The sequence below is a fragment of the Symsagittifera roscoffensis genome, chromosome 5 (genome assembly GCF_963678635.1).
Source record: "Symsagittifera roscoffensis chromosome 5, txSymRosc1.1, whole genome shotgun sequence".
NCBI classification, from domain to species: Eukaryota; Metazoa; Xenacoelomorpha; order Acoela; family Convolutidae; genus Symsagittifera; species Symsagittifera roscoffensis.
Genome location: NC_087066.1, coordinates 4,039,081 through 4,055,142, shown reverse-complemented (window position 1 = coordinate 4,055,142; position 16,062 = coordinate 4,039,081). Strand labels below are relative to the sequence as shown.

At 36.0% G+C, this 16,062-nt stretch overlaps 1 protein-coding gene across 4 annotated transcripts in view; it reads left to right on the top strand.

Moving 5' to 3' along the window:
• LOC134846985 (WD repeat-containing protein 19-like) overlaps nucleotides 1-16,062 on the top strand; it is a 107,313-nt gene that overhangs the window by 68,243 nt on the left and 23,008 nt on the right. For all 4 annotated transcript variants that reach the window (XM_063864458.1, XM_063864460.1, XM_063864459.1 and 1 more), the window contains 10 exons: nucleotides 434-628; nucleotides 1,285-1,434; nucleotides 2,623-2,705; nucleotides 2,818-2,958; nucleotides 3,226-3,315; nucleotides 3,520-3,644; nucleotides 4,074-4,273; nucleotides 4,974-5,148; nucleotides 13,188-13,312; nucleotides 13,667-13,748. In XM_063864458.1, coding sequence (XP_063720528.1) covers nucleotides 434-628; nucleotides 1,285-1,434; nucleotides 2,623-2,705; nucleotides 2,818-2,958; nucleotides 3,226-3,315; nucleotides 3,520-3,644; nucleotides 4,074-4,273; nucleotides 4,974-5,148; nucleotides 13,188-13,312; nucleotides 13,667-13,748 — 1,366 coding nt within the window. The remainder of the gene's footprint in view (nucleotides 1-433; nucleotides 629-1,284; nucleotides 1,435-2,622; nucleotides 2,706-2,817; nucleotides 2,959-3,225; nucleotides 3,316-3,519; nucleotides 3,645-4,073; nucleotides 4,274-4,973; nucleotides 5,149-13,187; nucleotides 13,313-13,666; nucleotides 13,749-16,062) is intronic.

The window sequence follows — 16,062 nt, the reverse complement described above, 5'->3', positions numbered from 1 at the left end:
CAATCCAGTCTATATAAGCATGTTCAGTTTATTATTTCTCCACATTCCAGACTGAGTTATTTTGTTGAGTGAAGCTCTTTTTTCGCGACTCCAGGCAGTTTTTTTGCGTCTGGGAATTTTACGTGGTACCACTATTGCAGCCGTAATTGGTCAGGCTGTGGTAGACGTGAAGCTAGAGGTCAAGTGAGAGCTCGTCCTCACACACTATCATTGTCATGACATTGGATCGATTACACGATCTGATGATCTTGAAGATCCGAGTTTTCCGGATTTTTGCTTTTAAAATAATTACTCATGCAGAGCTTGTATTACCTATAATTATGTAGTGGTTATTATGCTTTTGGTATTATGTAGAGTTATTGACTTTATCGAAAACGAGATTACTTATCCTGTTTGTTTCATAAGCTACATGAAGAAGAAATGTTTTGTGTAGATGCGTCGTGACCTGTTGCATTGGGAAACAGCGATGACTCTGGCCCAGAACTTGAGTCCAGAGGATCTACCGTTCATCTCTAGGGAGTATGCGAACCAGCTGGAGTTCCAGGGAGACTACTTGAATGCACTGCAGCACTTCGAACAGGGACTGAATGTAGACGACACAAACACACAGGGCAGTCTCATTGGACAAGTATGTCATTTGAATATCATCATGAATTATTACGTTTTTTTTTTACATGAAGACACATCGTTGTTGATATATGGAAGCTTACTGATAACGTTGGATTGTCTCTTGACAATTAAATAAGATTTTAAATACGTAGGAATTTAATTGTACCAGCTGCACTCATGGCTTAAATTAAGTTAATGATTTAATGTTCGACATGTTTACAAGCTGTTTAATGCTTCTTTTGTCGATTTAACTGGAGCGCATCTAGGAATGTTTTGCCGGCGAGCTAATAAACCAGCTGTTTTTTAGGTCGTTATCACCGTTATTTAGGTAAATTGAATTTATCATCCTTGCTTTTTCCAAACAGGATCCTACTTTGCCGAAACTGCTGCGAAATGTCGGAAAAAAAGTGCAAAAAAGCCGTGTTGGAATCTTTTTGGTGCCTGGCACGCACGCGCTCTCCCATCGAAATTAGTTACATTTAGCTCTGAAAGCGCCTTCACAAAAAGTTTCATAAAATTGTACCCCGATGGTGTGGGCATTTTCTGAGGGGTGGACTTTGTGCTTTTTCTTTTAAACTACTACCCTGCTCATACGTTTGTTTCAGGGTTGCTTCCTTGCTTACATCTGGATAAACAGTTATTAACCGGTTCAGTTCTGTTGTGTTGTGTGTGTAGGCGGAGAGTGAGCATCAGATAGGCTGTGCGGCTGGAGTGGCGAGGACTGCCATCCGACTGGGGGACATCAGAAGGGGCATAGGCATAGCACACACCCACCCCAGTAGAGTGCTCAAGAAGGAGTGTGCCGCCATACTGGAACAAATGAAGGTGAGTTGTGAAAGATAGAGTTATGCACTACAGTCATTGCAGTTTTAATTGTTAAGAATGATGAACGTAGAAATTAAGAGTCAATGAAAATAGCTCCGGTTGTTATGCAGGCTGCGATGATTTTTTTTTTTGGTTTTTTTTTTCAGGAAAAGCCTTAGAATTTGTTCAGACTCAGATTTACTTTTTCGAGGTTTGACTTTTGATTTCTTCGTAGTAATTAGAACATAATTGAAAGATGCCCGAGGGAAAAAGAGCCCTGCCTGAGGGCACGAAGTGCCCGAGTGCGGCTCTTTTGCTCGAGGCCATCTTCATTATGTTCTAACTGTTGAAGAGTATGTTTTTGCTCTTTCTGAGGGGGAAAGGTGCCAGAAAATTGTGAAAGAGCCCGGAAAAGTGCGCGAAACTAGTAAATGATTTCTTTTTTGATTGATGCCTTCTCGTGAAAGAACATGTGTGAAAGAGCAAAAACAAACTCTTCCTAAGTTCAGTTCATTTCTTTTAAGGAAGGCAAACTCCACTATCGAACAGCAAAAGAGTAAAGGTCACGAAAAATGTGACCGATTTCTAATTTCGAAAGGCATTTAATTTTCTGTTTTCACAGCGGAATGAAGTTTTTGCCTATTGAATTCTCAAATTGGTTTTCTCCAATTGGTTTATTTTCATCAAAAAAGTGTCAATCATAAATTTTTGCAGAAATTCAAAAAGCTTAAAGGTCATCTATTTACAGTTGGTATGTTTTTTCTGTTTAATTGCGTTCATTAACTCTTTTCCAACTGTCTGTTGGCTATGTTTACTCTTATATAGACCTTGATGATTTTTACTCTTGATATAGGTCTTTGTTTATTACGGTTTGGCTTTCTTTGAATTCTTTTTATAGAGTTACTGCATTTCGTTGAGAAAACAGGATAAGAGTTGAGAAAACAATGTTTTTTTTCGAGTAATTTTTTTTCATCAATCCCTACTTCAACAAGAAAAGAAACACGACGAAAAATGTAGGCTTGCCTCTACTTCAAATCATGTGACTTTCGAATAAAAAAAACTTTTTGGGTCATCTTGAAGCCGAACTGGCCTTATCAGTTCCTTTCGTCGCAATTATCCATTGTAATGAATCAACATATGCTTTTTTGGTGCAAAGACTATGAAAAAGGGAGATAGCATGCTTGTGAGTTGATTGATTTGTTGTTTCAGCAATACATAGAGAGTGCGCAGTTGTATGAGAAGGCAGGCTTCTATGAGAAAGCGGCCACAGTCTACATCAAGTGCAAGAATTGGTTAGTTGAATTCCTGCTCACCAAAAAAAAGGATCAACTAATGATTGAACCAGTTGTTTTTTAAATGCATTGCAGAAAGAAAAGTTATTATGGTGTAATGTTTCGTGACCAGGGGTAAAGTGGGAGAGCTGTTGCCACATATAACATCTCCTAAACTGCACCTGCAGTATGCGAAGGCGAGAGAGGCAGAGGGCAAATTCAGAGAGGCCATCCAGGCATACTCCTCTGCCAAGGACTTCGACAACGTCATACGGTCAGTAATCACTGCTTCACTCTACGTCACTATACTTCAAGAAGCTTACTAAGATTTTTTTCAATTTACGATAGAGCTTTTTGCTTTAGTTCGGAAAAGTGCTTCCATCAAGTTTTCTTTAGCATTTTAAACTTCGCCTGATTGTTAGCATCTTTAGTACTTTCTAAACACAGCCGCTTGTTTTCACAACCTTCCAGATTATTCTAGATTTGAAGAAGGATAAATGGTTGGCAGATATTGTCAATCGAGTAGTTTGTGTGTGTTTAGTATTCTGGTGGACCATCTGCAGAATCCGGAGGAGGCAGTGCGCATAGTGAGGGAGACAGGGTCCATAGAGGGGGCAAAGCTAGTGGCCAAGTGAGATAGCTGATCATTCATATGTTTTCGAGCCTTGAGCATTATACCATATGGGGGAACGTGGGAACGTTTTTTGTAATTGTTTACAAGAGCTGATCGAAAATCAATTCCGAATTATCTGCGCGGAATATGCTTAAATTATTGTGCAGAAACACACTTATGTATAGCCATCTGAAATGAAATGGAGTTCTTTGTGTGGTGTAGGTTCTTCGTGCGTCTGAATGACATGGAGAGTGCGATCCAGTTCCTGGTGATGTCCAAGTGTCATGACGAGGCCTTCCAGCTGGCATCCACACACCACCACATGAAGACATACGCCAGTATATTGGGTAGGCACTACTACTACTAGCTGCGCATCTCAGCCAATTGACTTTCTTCTTTTTTTTTCATACTTTCATCTTTTCATGGCATGTTATGGGTTGCTTGGAAATGTTTTTTTTTACAATGGATTTGCTCCCTCTTCTAGCGAGGTGTAGTAAAGATTGAACTCTGAAAAATTCCTGCTGGTAACTGTTATAGCTGATCTAGGGTTTCGTATTTTATACTTGCATCAATGCAAGGAAGGGGAGCGGATCGCTATTAGCATGGAAATTAAGGTTGGAACTCTGAAAGCTCAAACATTTATCGAATGGAATTTTCCCGAGCGAAATATCTTCCAACATAATTTTTCTGCTGAAACAAAACGACAACTGAATCAGAATTTAACTGATAAGGTCAAAAACCAAAATATATATTTTTTAGAATTTACTGTGTTTCAGGCGATGATGTCTCTGAGGAGGACTACAAGAGTGTGGCTGTCTATTTCGAGACAGAGGAGAAGGACCCCTTCTTAGCTGGGAAGTTCTTCTACAAAAGCAAGCAGTACCCCAGGGCAGTCAAACACCTCCTCCGCTGTCCCATCACCCCCGCCACTGAGAACGACCCCAACATAAACCCCATTGAGATAGCCATCAAGGCCGTGAGTTAACAATGTTTTCTCTGCGATTAGCAAGCGTTATCAAATCGGAATGAAGACTTTTTTTATCGGGGTTTAATAAAATCTATTGAACCGCTTCTCAATTTCAGCTGAACTGCTCAAAGCAGCTGACATGCTCAATTTAACTATTGAGTGGGTACTAATTATTCTGAAATATCTGACTCATGAGAATCTGCAGCTCAAACTCTCCTAATTACGGCAAAACATTTTCTTATCAAGATGTGTTCCAACACCGTGTTTCCTTTTTTATGATCGAATGTTAACATTATGAGGTAACTGTCCTTCTATATTTTGACTCCGCGTCAAGGTAGTGGATCCGCCTAGTAAGTTATATTTCAAATTGAATAAAGGCGTTATTTTTTAGTAGTTGTTTGTTTACTTGGTTCAAATTTCATAAAATCTTCCCCGAACTAAAGCTTCATCTCGCACTGCAGTTTTGTTTATAATAATTCATTACGTTAAGAGATCGTTATCTGTCTCATTAAAAGAACAAAAAAATGTAAAAGTTTTTTGAGAAATTAATGGATTATAAAAATCCATTTAAAATTTAGTTCGTTGTCCAAGGACTTGAGAGTATATTGCATTGACAAAATTTTAGTCTACTGAAATCCACTTTAATCGATTTCTTCCGCTAAACTTAGATGCGGGATAAAACTTAACCGTATGATTGTATTTGTACTAGGTGGGTGAGGCAGATGATGAAGTGTTGACGCACCAGTTGATGGACTTCCTGATGGGGGAGTTCGACAATGAGCCCAAAGATGCCAAGTATCTGTTCCGCCTCTACATGGCACTGGGACAGTACAGGGAGGCAGCCAAGACAGCCACCATCATCGCTCGGGAGGAACAGAACAGCGGTAAGCCAGATAGATTGTGATCCAGTTATCCGTAGTTATCTCCGACAAAGATATGGGCTGGCGGGGTGGATACTATCGTTTCCTCGATGAGTCAGTCACCCGATAGTTTCGTATGTTATTTTCAGTAATCAGGTGGCTCTTTTTTAGAAAGCGGAGTTTGTATTATGATAAGAGTCCTTTTTCCTTTTTAGCTCGTTCATTATTGTGTTAAGTTTCGTAAAGTTTAGTTTCCACTTGGCGAATTGGTAAGCATGAGCTATAATTTGCTTGCTTATAGCGCATTAGTTAAGCTGAAGTATGTTTGAGAATATGAGTAAGAGTTAAGGAAAGTAGTTATGCTTCTGTGGTCGATGTCTATGGCCGCTTGTTGCTTATCGATAACGCGGCCCGAAGTGGGAAGCTTAAGTTGTTTGTAGATGCCTTTTTTAATGTTTTTTTTTACACAAGAGGAGCTTAGTCTCATATTACGGTATCCACTTGTTTCTAATCTAAGTCGCAAATCAAACGTTTCATTTGATGCATGTTGACCACTTGGTATATATTTATAGACGGGGCTATAAAAATAATTATTTGGTCTATATTTTTTTCGAAGTCAATGTTTTTTAGAGATCATATAGCTCGAAATTTGTGTGTTTTCAGATGCGATTGGGGAAGTGCAGAGTTATCTTTTTTCATTTAGGCATTATTTTATTCTATAGAATTTTTTCAAAAAGTTAAAATCAGGTCCAAAATACATAACATATTATGTATGATCGTTTCTAGAAGGTCTATATTTTTCTGAGAAAATAGTGGTAAGTCCGATGTGGTGACACTTCTGCATTTTTCCATCTGGTTTACTTTCGCTGCGTACATTATTTTTTGTTTTTGGTTTATTGATGGCTAGTTGTTTTTGATAAAAACATGTATTATGAAAACGTTTGGGATTTGGTTTTTTAATTATTATTTGAAACGCTTTATGGAAAGTTTTGGCACTTTTCGCAAATTTGTGATTTATCTCTGAATTACTTTTCAAAAAAATTGTATCAATGGAAAGATTGGCGACTCTCCCTCGTGAATGCGTATTCCGCTAGTCTATTTTCACTCAACGCTTACGGCATTCGAATGTTTCAGTGCGGGAATTTTCGACCCATTTTAATGTTTTCAATTTCTCAAGAAGCTACCCTGCCAATTTTGAGATTTGGGCTCAATCAAAATAACGTGTTGTTGGGATCTTTCTTGCATAAGCTGCTAGTGTTCAATTTTTGTAGCAATTGAGTTACGACACTAGAAGTAATCCAAGTTTTGTATGCACTTTTCGAGTTCAGCTCAAACTTATCCGCTTAAAACTAATTAAGTTGCGCTCTCCAATTGGGAAAGTGGGAATAGCTTGAAAAAAAACATGATAGATTTCTAGTTTCGAAAGTGGATTTTGAAAAGGTTTTGAAAATTTGACTGATTTAAAGAAAAAAGTGGAAATCAACAGTTCTTGAATATCGAAGAGCTTTTATATTATTTTCAAAAATTTAAACATGATCAAAAATCAATTTTTTTTCGGTTTTCTTGTTCTTTACACTTATCTAATCTTCTATTGGCTTGGTTTTTTGAATGACTAAGTTTTTTTTTCGGTTTTCTAGGTTTTACTTTTTTGTCTCTTGATACTTTTTCTATCACAGTTGACCGATAACAACGCTCTTTTCCCTGTGTTGATGTTTTTACGGTTTATTACACAAGCAAAGCTTGTGTGATTGTATGATTTCTTTTTTCCCAATCCAAGTCGCAAATATTAGTGTTCATTTTAAAAGTGTTCGTTTTGATCCATAACCAGCTATTAAGTATAGCCAATGCCATGGATATTAACACAGACTATTATATTACAAATTGCACTTTAGCATCAATTTATCATGGATCTGTAGCGTAGAAGTAGGGAAGGAAACTCGCAAAAAAATAAGAGGGTTGGAACCTGGGCAGGGTCGGATGTGTTAATGAAATTTTTCGTATACTAGTTAAATTGAGTCCGCTCTATAAATTGAGGCATATTAGTTGGTAATATTCTTTTTTTTTCATATTGACTGGTACTGCTAGTGCGTCATTATTGGCTTGCGTCACTTAGCTATTCTGTTGACTCATAATTGGCGTGCGTCACTCATTCAGTTTTTCCCGGTAGCGTTATCGGTCATATTTTTGCTTGTGTATGCGAAGTGCAATTTCGCCTCTGTTTGTAAATTTATTCACAGCAAACTTTTTTAGAAGAGCAAAGTGTAGTGTGACAAAACTCTGAAATTTTTTTCCCCAATTTAAGTCGCATATAATAGTGTTACTTTCGACCTATTTGAAAGTGCTAGTTAAGGTGGTATTTTTGAATGTGAAGGCTGCATTGCCATTATAATATTATGTTTTTCGACATTTGATTTGTAACGAGTTAACACAGTGGACACTTTTTTGATTAGCAAAGCGTAGTGCTTTATTAAGAGAAAATTTTTTTAAAACCTAAGTTGTAAATGAAAGTGCTCGTTTGGTGGCACTTTTGCTATATTTCAATTTAGTCATATTTAAGCTTTTTGAGGCAGTAACAATTTAATGGCATATGTTGCTGCCTTATTTTTGTCTACTATTAGGTCCTGTTTGAAAAAAAAACCATGTATTATGTAAATGTATGGGCTTTGTTGTTCGTTTTTTTTGCGACGTTTCGGAATTTTTTTCTCTTTTCGCAGAAATTTCACTTTTTCTCAAAACTACTGTAGCGGGTTTCAAAACAAAAAATGGTACCAATCAAATAACAGGCTGCTCTTTTATGTGCCTGCATGTTTCACTACGTTCTACGGCCTTCGAAAGTTTCAGTAGGGAGACTTTTGGCTTATTTATTTTGAATTCTGTTCAATTTTGAATGTACAAATCTGAGATGAAGGTTTCAATCACATTTACATTTTATAAGGAGCTCCCTTTCTCAAGTAGTTATTTTCTAAAATCAGTAGAAAAAAGATATAGCCTCGAACAAGCCCATTCTATGACATATTGATTAATTTTAAAACTTTTTGATTTTTCTCAAAAACAACCCTGCCAAATCGGCTTATCCGAGAGCAAAAAATTATTTACGCAAATCTTACTTGCGTAAGCAACTATGCCCTGAATTTTGATTTAAAAAAATATGGCCTTAGAAAATGTCCAATCTTTGAATTTTTGCCCGTTTTTTGGAAAGTTATTGTTTTTTTTTAAATTAACTTCTGATTCTGAGGTTGATACGTCATTGAAACTATCATTGTGCTTAGATTTTCCCTCCCTAATATGGTTTGTTAACTTCTAAAAATCAGGTCGAAGAAAGCAAAGGCTCTTCCATTGTTTTAGTAGAGAAAACTTTATAGATTTAGGAAGTCAATTTTTTGAGTTTTCGATCGATAGTTGAAAACTTGTTAATTTTTTCTTCGAAAACTACACTGCCAATCTGAGATAAAGACTCCAATGGAAAGAGAGATTGTAGTTTTCTCCTTAAATTAAGCGGTTAAACCCTTATTCATGTAGAAAAACTCTAGGGTTTAGCGTAAAGTCCTTTTTTTCGAAATTTTGAAAATTTTGCATTTCTGTATCAGTGAAATATATGATTAAAAACGGTCTTGGAGCAGATATGACAACGTTATACCCCTTATCTCAACAAAAATTTTCTAAAGTTTTTTTTGCAATTCTTCGCTTGTGTTTGCAAGGCGCAGCTTTGCTCGGTTTGTTATATTATAAGTTTATATTTTACTTGCAAAATTGTGTCTATTTTTATTAGTTGCATCGCATTGGTAATTTATTGGCTCATAGAGCTCCTTCGTTTGCCAATTGTTTAGCGTTCGTGGCAAGAGGGCAGGGCGTGAGACTCCAGGTGTCGAAGTTGCAGATTCGAAACCAGTTCTTAGCAGAATTTTTGTAAATTCGAGCTAGTGTTTGCGAAGCGCTGCTTCGCCGCTGTGTAAATGAAGCTGGCGCGAAAAAAGCGTTGAAAAAAGGGGTTCATAATGAAAGATTTTTAATGTTCATAAGCTGAATTAATTTTGACGTCGAAATAGAGTTCAAAATCTCCAAAAGCTACAATTTCATTTTTATTACCTAGAAGAGGAAAAATATTAATATACAGTCGCAGAATAGCTGGAACAGATCTTGATTGGGGTTAGCTGAAAAGGCTCTTTTCCATTCCCCCTTGGTTTTCTGAAATGATTTTATGAATATTGATGTTATAAAATAACGTGTGAACAAAAAACGTTTGAACAACTTCTTTCGCTTCGAAATTGGCGTATCATCAATTTTAGGTCATTTAATATAAAAGTTTTACGAAGGGAGTCGGAAGGTGAAATTGGAAAAGAGCCTCTGTAAAATGCATCATATCAAAATAAGATAGTTGTTACACTGATTTGGATATTATGGCTGAATAGAAGCTAAGAACAGGTTTGGGTTAATCTTCCACACTACTCCTGGCCTGTTGTAGTCCCGTACAAACATCGGTTTCTGATCAGAAGGGAACTCTGGTTCAGGCTTTGAATCAGATTCTTTCACCCGGCGTCGTCTGCATGTCACATCTTTCCAATAGCATCTGATGTTGTGATTCAAATTGTGTTTGTAGTTTCCTTTAAAACAACCATTCCGTAGGTGTACAGCAGTATCGTCCATTTAATACGTAGAATTCAAAATTTAAATTAAAATGGTTCAAAAAAATTATTGGGATCAATTTAAATTTTTCCGAAACTACCTAATTTTTTTTAATGGCAATTGAGTGATGTAAAGTGACGTTTCTAAGCTTTGGATAAATATACATGTTTTTTTTCACTGGTTTTCTAAAATTGTTTACAAATAGATGCAGTAGTTTAAAAAAAACGGGATAGGGAGCAAAATTTTACCGTTGTGCTATTAAGTCATCAAAGTCCAATTGATTTTTCGCACTTTTAACTCGTGCTGTTTTTTTAAGTCTGTTTTTTCTAGTTCAGTTTTTAATCGTTTGACTATTGATCCAAGTTTGACTCTTTTCTAAGTTACAGTAACAAATTTTGACGTTCAAAAGAACGAACTGAAGACACAAAATCAAGTCACGTCATTTTGACTTCTGATTTTTTTTCAATCCCACTTCAAGATCATTTGCCAAAAAAAAGCAAACTAAAATATCAAATGGCAAAAGTGCAGATGGCGCAAAAAAAAGAGATCGATTTTCTATTTCAAAATAGATTTTTTTAAGATTTCCGAACAGAGTAAAAAATTAGCGTGGTGCAAAAACTCCTCGAAAGCGACAAATGGCTGCAGACCATGCATATGGATAGTTTTGCGAAAAAATCAATGTAACAGACTTTTGTTACTTACTTACTTACTTACTTACTTACTTACTTACTTACTTACTTACTTACTTACTTACTAAGTAAGATTTGAAAGTGCTGCAGGTAATATTGTCGTGTTGAAAAAAATGAACTTTGTTCAAAAAAATTGTTTTGTTTATTTTCTTTTAATTCATTAATAGTTTTTCAACAGTGCTCTAGTTAAGTGTTTGTAACTTTACATCCGTTTCAAAAAATTTTAAAGCCCATCACCACAACAATTTGTAGGATGTTTTTTGGCCGTTTTCTAGTTTTTGTTTACCCCCACTTTTAATCTCAAAGAGTGGCTACTGAACATAGGTATAAACATCTTGTCTTGGTGCTAGTGATTAGCGTTTGGTTTGGCTGGTTTTTGAAAAATGCAAAAATATATCAAAATTCATCGTAACAGAAATTTGTTTGGGATTTCAAACTTTTTCTTAGATAATTGACTTGCTTGTCTTGTTAGAGCTATTTTAAACAGCAATCAAATATGGTGACAGATAAGCCAGCCGAAATTACGCAGTTGTAATATAATAGCAACTTTTCGGCTGGCTAACATACTCTGCACATTTTCGGTTAGTTTGTACTTATTCACTCACTCAGTTTTTTTAAGTAGTGGAACGTCAGCAGTTCTTGTTTGCGATCGAGGTTGTCTATAATCTATCCGAAATTTTTTTCGACGATTGTATAAAAAAAGTTTTGATCGAAAAAAGAGATTTCTCACTAAATGACTACTTATTAATAAACCGTCGATGAACGTACTTGTTTTTTTTTCATCTCGATCAAGTTCAGGTCAAATTTGATCATTCGCGGTTTGATTTCATTTGCTCAAAGAAAGCAATTATTCTCTCCAATTAAGAAAGCGGAAACGGCGAGGAAAAGGGTGAACGACTTCTATTTTTGAAATTTCGTCTTTTCAAAATAAGTCAAGTTTCGCCCATTTTCTGAGTTTTCAAGTTTTAATTTGTACATGTTTAAATTGTGATCTAATTTTTTTTAGCTTTGAACAAATCTGTCATTTAAACACTATTATTTAAACATAAATTGGCGCGAAATAAAGCATTTGACCTTAAGTTTCAAAACAATTTTTTTGAAGAATTCCCAGCCAGGAAAAAAAGTACCCATCGACCTAGTGTCCAGAATGGAAAGTTTTTGTAATTCAAAAAGCTATAAGGAGATTTAGTTTGTTCTAGTAGGCTTGAAAGTGGGGAAAAAAATAAATCCGTTTTTTCAATGTCCCTGAGTTTTTTGGCTCTGTTTCGATTGTTTTCAGGCCATGTTTTTTTATTGGTCCCCGCAGCCTTGTATATCCACTTTCAAAGATTGTATGATAATGCAGCGATGATACTGTTAATGCAGCGGTTAATTAAGGGTCCAATTACGCGGAGAAGAAAAGTAGTGAGCAGAGGGGTTGAAAAATCTTAATTTGAAAGTTTTGGAAATTTGAAAGTTTTGGAGCTGGAATATTAAAGAACGAAGAAGAGGAGAGAGGGGGGTTGAAAAGCTATGAAGCGCCTACACTTAACAAGATCCGTGAACTTGCCTAGAAAGTCTGCCAAAGTGCTTCTCTTTTTGAGGAGTCGCGTGATTGGGATCCCTATCGTCTGCTGTTGCACCTAAAGTTCAATCATGTTTGTTCGGAGTGTTCTGTTCCAAATTCCGTGTTTCGTTTTCAAAATAACTATTCGATCAAAATCAACTGTTTCATCAACTGTTAAATGGCATTGAAGTGTCATTTGTTTTACTTACCGTTAAAAGGAGGAAAAAGACCAAAGATAATTTCAAAATTAATCGTTTCTGCATTTTGATTATCTCAATAGTTTTTTTTTGATAACTTTCTGTAATTGAGTTACTGTTTTTCTAAATTAGCAGATGCTAAATGGTATTTTGCTCGTTGAACTTCAGAGTGTTGTTGTCATAACTGATTTGTCTATGTGGCTGACTGTGTTGCTACCAGCTGATTGACAGAGAATATTGCATCTGTTTTGATATATTTTGAGATGCTAGATAAGGTGGGAACTGAAAACCAAGGCTGACAGTTAAGGACTCCCACTTTATCTGTTTTAGTTGGAAAGTAAAAGTCTCAGTCATAATTACATAAATGATATTTACCGTTCTGAGAAGTTACCATCATAAATTTAGTCCATTGATATTATTTATTGGTGAAGATTCTGTGAAGTTTACACCGAAGGGACCATATGCGCTGAATACCAAGTACTCGAGTGGATTTGAAGTTTGACGTTGGGGTGCATTGATTGCCTTTTAAGGCATTTTTTGCTGATTAACCTTGAAAGGACTGGTAATCAGCCGCCAGAAAAGGTCTTAGTTGACTAAAAATAGCACGCGGTCGTCAAACCAAAAACTTCTAAAATTAGATGCTTTATTACTTTCGGACGATATATGAAAAGTGTATAAAATTTTATGAAGTTGGTTGTAAAAATTGATGTTGAAAAAGTGTTCGTTAAGAAAACAATTGGGGCCGAGTGGGGAAGACGCGCGTCCTTTAATACAAGGTTGTGGGTTAGAATCCTGCTTCGGTCACACAGCCCCCCGCACCTCTTTCTGAAGGTGGGACCGGGTGGGGCAAAAGGGATGACATCTCTCTCCCCCATGGAAAAAAAGGCCCAAGTTTGAATGGTGGGAGCTGGGCCGGAGGCGAAAAAAGGCGCTACACAAGGATAGTCAACAAAATAATCAACAAGATGTGAATGATGTTGTATGTGTTTTGTTGTTGTTTGTTTGCAGGCAACTACAGGATCGCACACGATGTGTTGTTTGGTATGTTCGCGGACCTGAAGGACAACAGCATCAAGATTCCTCAGGAGATGGCCACCAACTTGATGCTCCTTCACAGCTACCTCCTAGTCAGAGTGAGTCATTCATGATCTGAACTGTTGTAATTGTTCAATGACAATCTTAGCTCGAAAGCGAAAAGTTTCGGACATGCTCTGCTGGATTTTAGCAATTGGAATTTTCAACACGGTTTTAATCTTCTGCTCCATAATTTCCGTTGAGCAACTCTCATGCTGGTCTTTTTCCAGGTCGATCAGTAGTTTTAAATCCCAATGAATCATAACAAGTCTGATAAAAACTAGGGTATATCCTGCATTAAAAAAATGTGGATTGGGGATAATAATTGGATAAAGAATGTGCATCACTTTGTTTTCATCTCATAATTTTTCAGAAAAGGTTTAAAAAAATTAAGATTTTTGTTTTGTTTTCAGGTGCACGTGAAGAAGGGCGACCACTTGAAGGCGGCCAATCTGTTGGTTCGAGTGGCAAACAACATCTCCAAGTTTCCATCTCGTAAGAAGCTGTTGCGTTGCCCTTTCTAGCTATCAACTCCCGAATTGCATCTGAAACCTACCCAATCTATACTAATGCATATTTTTCTGGCAACATTTGGGTTAATAATGCGGACTTGTATTAATTGAAATGAATTTAAAAGAAATCGAAACTAGAAATAGCTTAGGATTGTGCAAGTCTTGACTTTTTTAGGATTCGATGAAAGTAGTTCAGACTCTTATTAAGAGTAATGAACGTAGTAAAGACTCTTATATATGTCTTGCAGATTTTTTTTCAGGAAAAAGTCTTAAAATTTGTTCACGCTCAATTTTGATTTTTCGCGGTTTGATTTGTGATTTCCTTTTAACTTCATTGCATTTCCATTTTTAAAAGGAAGGCAAACTCCACGCAGCAAAATTGTAATGGTCACGAAAAACGTGATCGACTTCTAATTTTGAAAATGGAAATTAATTATCAGATTCCCCAGCAAAGTAAAAGTTTAACTTGTTGATCCAGTTTTCTCAAATTGGGTTAATTTTAACAAAAAAGTGTTCATCATACATTGTTCTACAAATTCAAAGAGCTTTAAGGCCATCTAATTTTCAACAACAAGTTTTTTTTGCAGTTTCTTTGCGTTCATTAATTTTTTCCAGTTGGCTATGTTTACACTTGCCAGCGTAGTTTAATAGTGCGACTATTCTTTTTGGCAACCTAAGTCGCAAATGTTAGTGCTACTTTTGGTGGCATGTTTTAAGCTGGTTGCATTATCAGTTTGATAGCATGTGCTTGGGATAGCATTCGATTAGTAATAAGGTAACACAGTTAGTGCATTTTTAATTAATCAAATGAGCTGAAAAAGCCATTTGTTTCACACAACAGTATAATCATTAAAAAGTTTTAATTTTCACGCCTATTTCACCTTTATTTTTCTTATTTCATTTCTTAGAGCTGCTTTTTGTCGTTTTATCGCTGGTGATTGCGAAGCTGAGCTTCGCCTCTGTCTATAAGTTATGATGCTTTTGTTTTTCATTAAAACTCTTAAAATTCGTTCAGGCTGGAATTTGCTTTTTCGTGGTTTGACTTTTGATTTATTTTTGAGTTCAGTTCTTTTCCTTTGTCAAAAAGAACGCAAACTCAAATATCGAACGGCAAAAGTGTAAAGGAGGTCACGAAAAACATGATCTACTTATAGTTTCAGTTTGCATAGCGAAAAAAGTCCTATTGATTGTGCTTAAAGCCTAGAGCTTCAAGGCCATTTTTTCTTTGAATTTCGAAATTGAGATGTTTTCAAAAATATAAGTAAGTATTTTTTTTCTTGTACTTGCATTCGTTGAATCTTTTTCAACTGTCTGTTAGCTATGTTCTGTTTGTTTTTAGCTGAGAATAGTTGTTTGGTTATTATTTCAAGCGTAATCTGGGAATGAAAATTGTAACATTTCAATTGTTCTCTGGTAGAAAAATTGGGTTACATAATTGTTCCGACAACTGAAAGTAGAAATTCGCGCTATATCAGATATTCAAGTACCTCAAATAATTTTCAACTGGATCTGAGTGATATACCATGTTAATATTCAAGTCAGTCTTTATAGCCGTGATTCGATCAATTTTTTTGAAATTATGATAAGTTTTAGCCGATGTCGAGAAAAACTGAATTGATGGTCTTGCGTTTTGGACAAATTTACAGCTAGGAGTGTGAAGATGAGTCGCACTTTGTTTTGATGAAGATTTTTCAAGTCTCGGAATATTTTCTATGCTTAAGTTAAGCTGTTTGTAACTCGTTCTTTACACTAACAAGCTTGCGAGCGTTAGTGTATTTATTAGTACGAACCTTCTTTTTTCTAACCTAACACGGAGTGGTTAGTGCGTGAAACTCATGATCTCTAGGTCGCAGATCGAATCCGAGACGTAGCCGAATTTTTATTTCATAGTTTTTGAAATTCAAGATAACTAAGGTCGAATTTTTTTCAATTTCTTGCACAGCAACCGAATACTCTTGTTAAGAGTAATGAACGTAGCGAAGACTCCTATATAGGTCTTGCTAGTTTTTTTTCAGGAAATGTCGTAAAAGTCTCTAATAACTACAGATGCGCATTCTTACATACTAATGCATTTATGAATGCACTTAGAAACATATGCATTTTTTGAGTTCCATTGAGAATCATCTGCTGAAAGTGACATAAATAGTACTCAACGATTTCTAGTTTCGAAAGTGGAATTTAATTTTTAGATTTCCAGCGGAATAAAAACTTAACATAATAATCCAGTTTTCTCTTGTTGGGTTCATGTTATCAAAAAAGCGCTAGTCATAAATTGTTCTAAAAATTCAAAGAGCTTA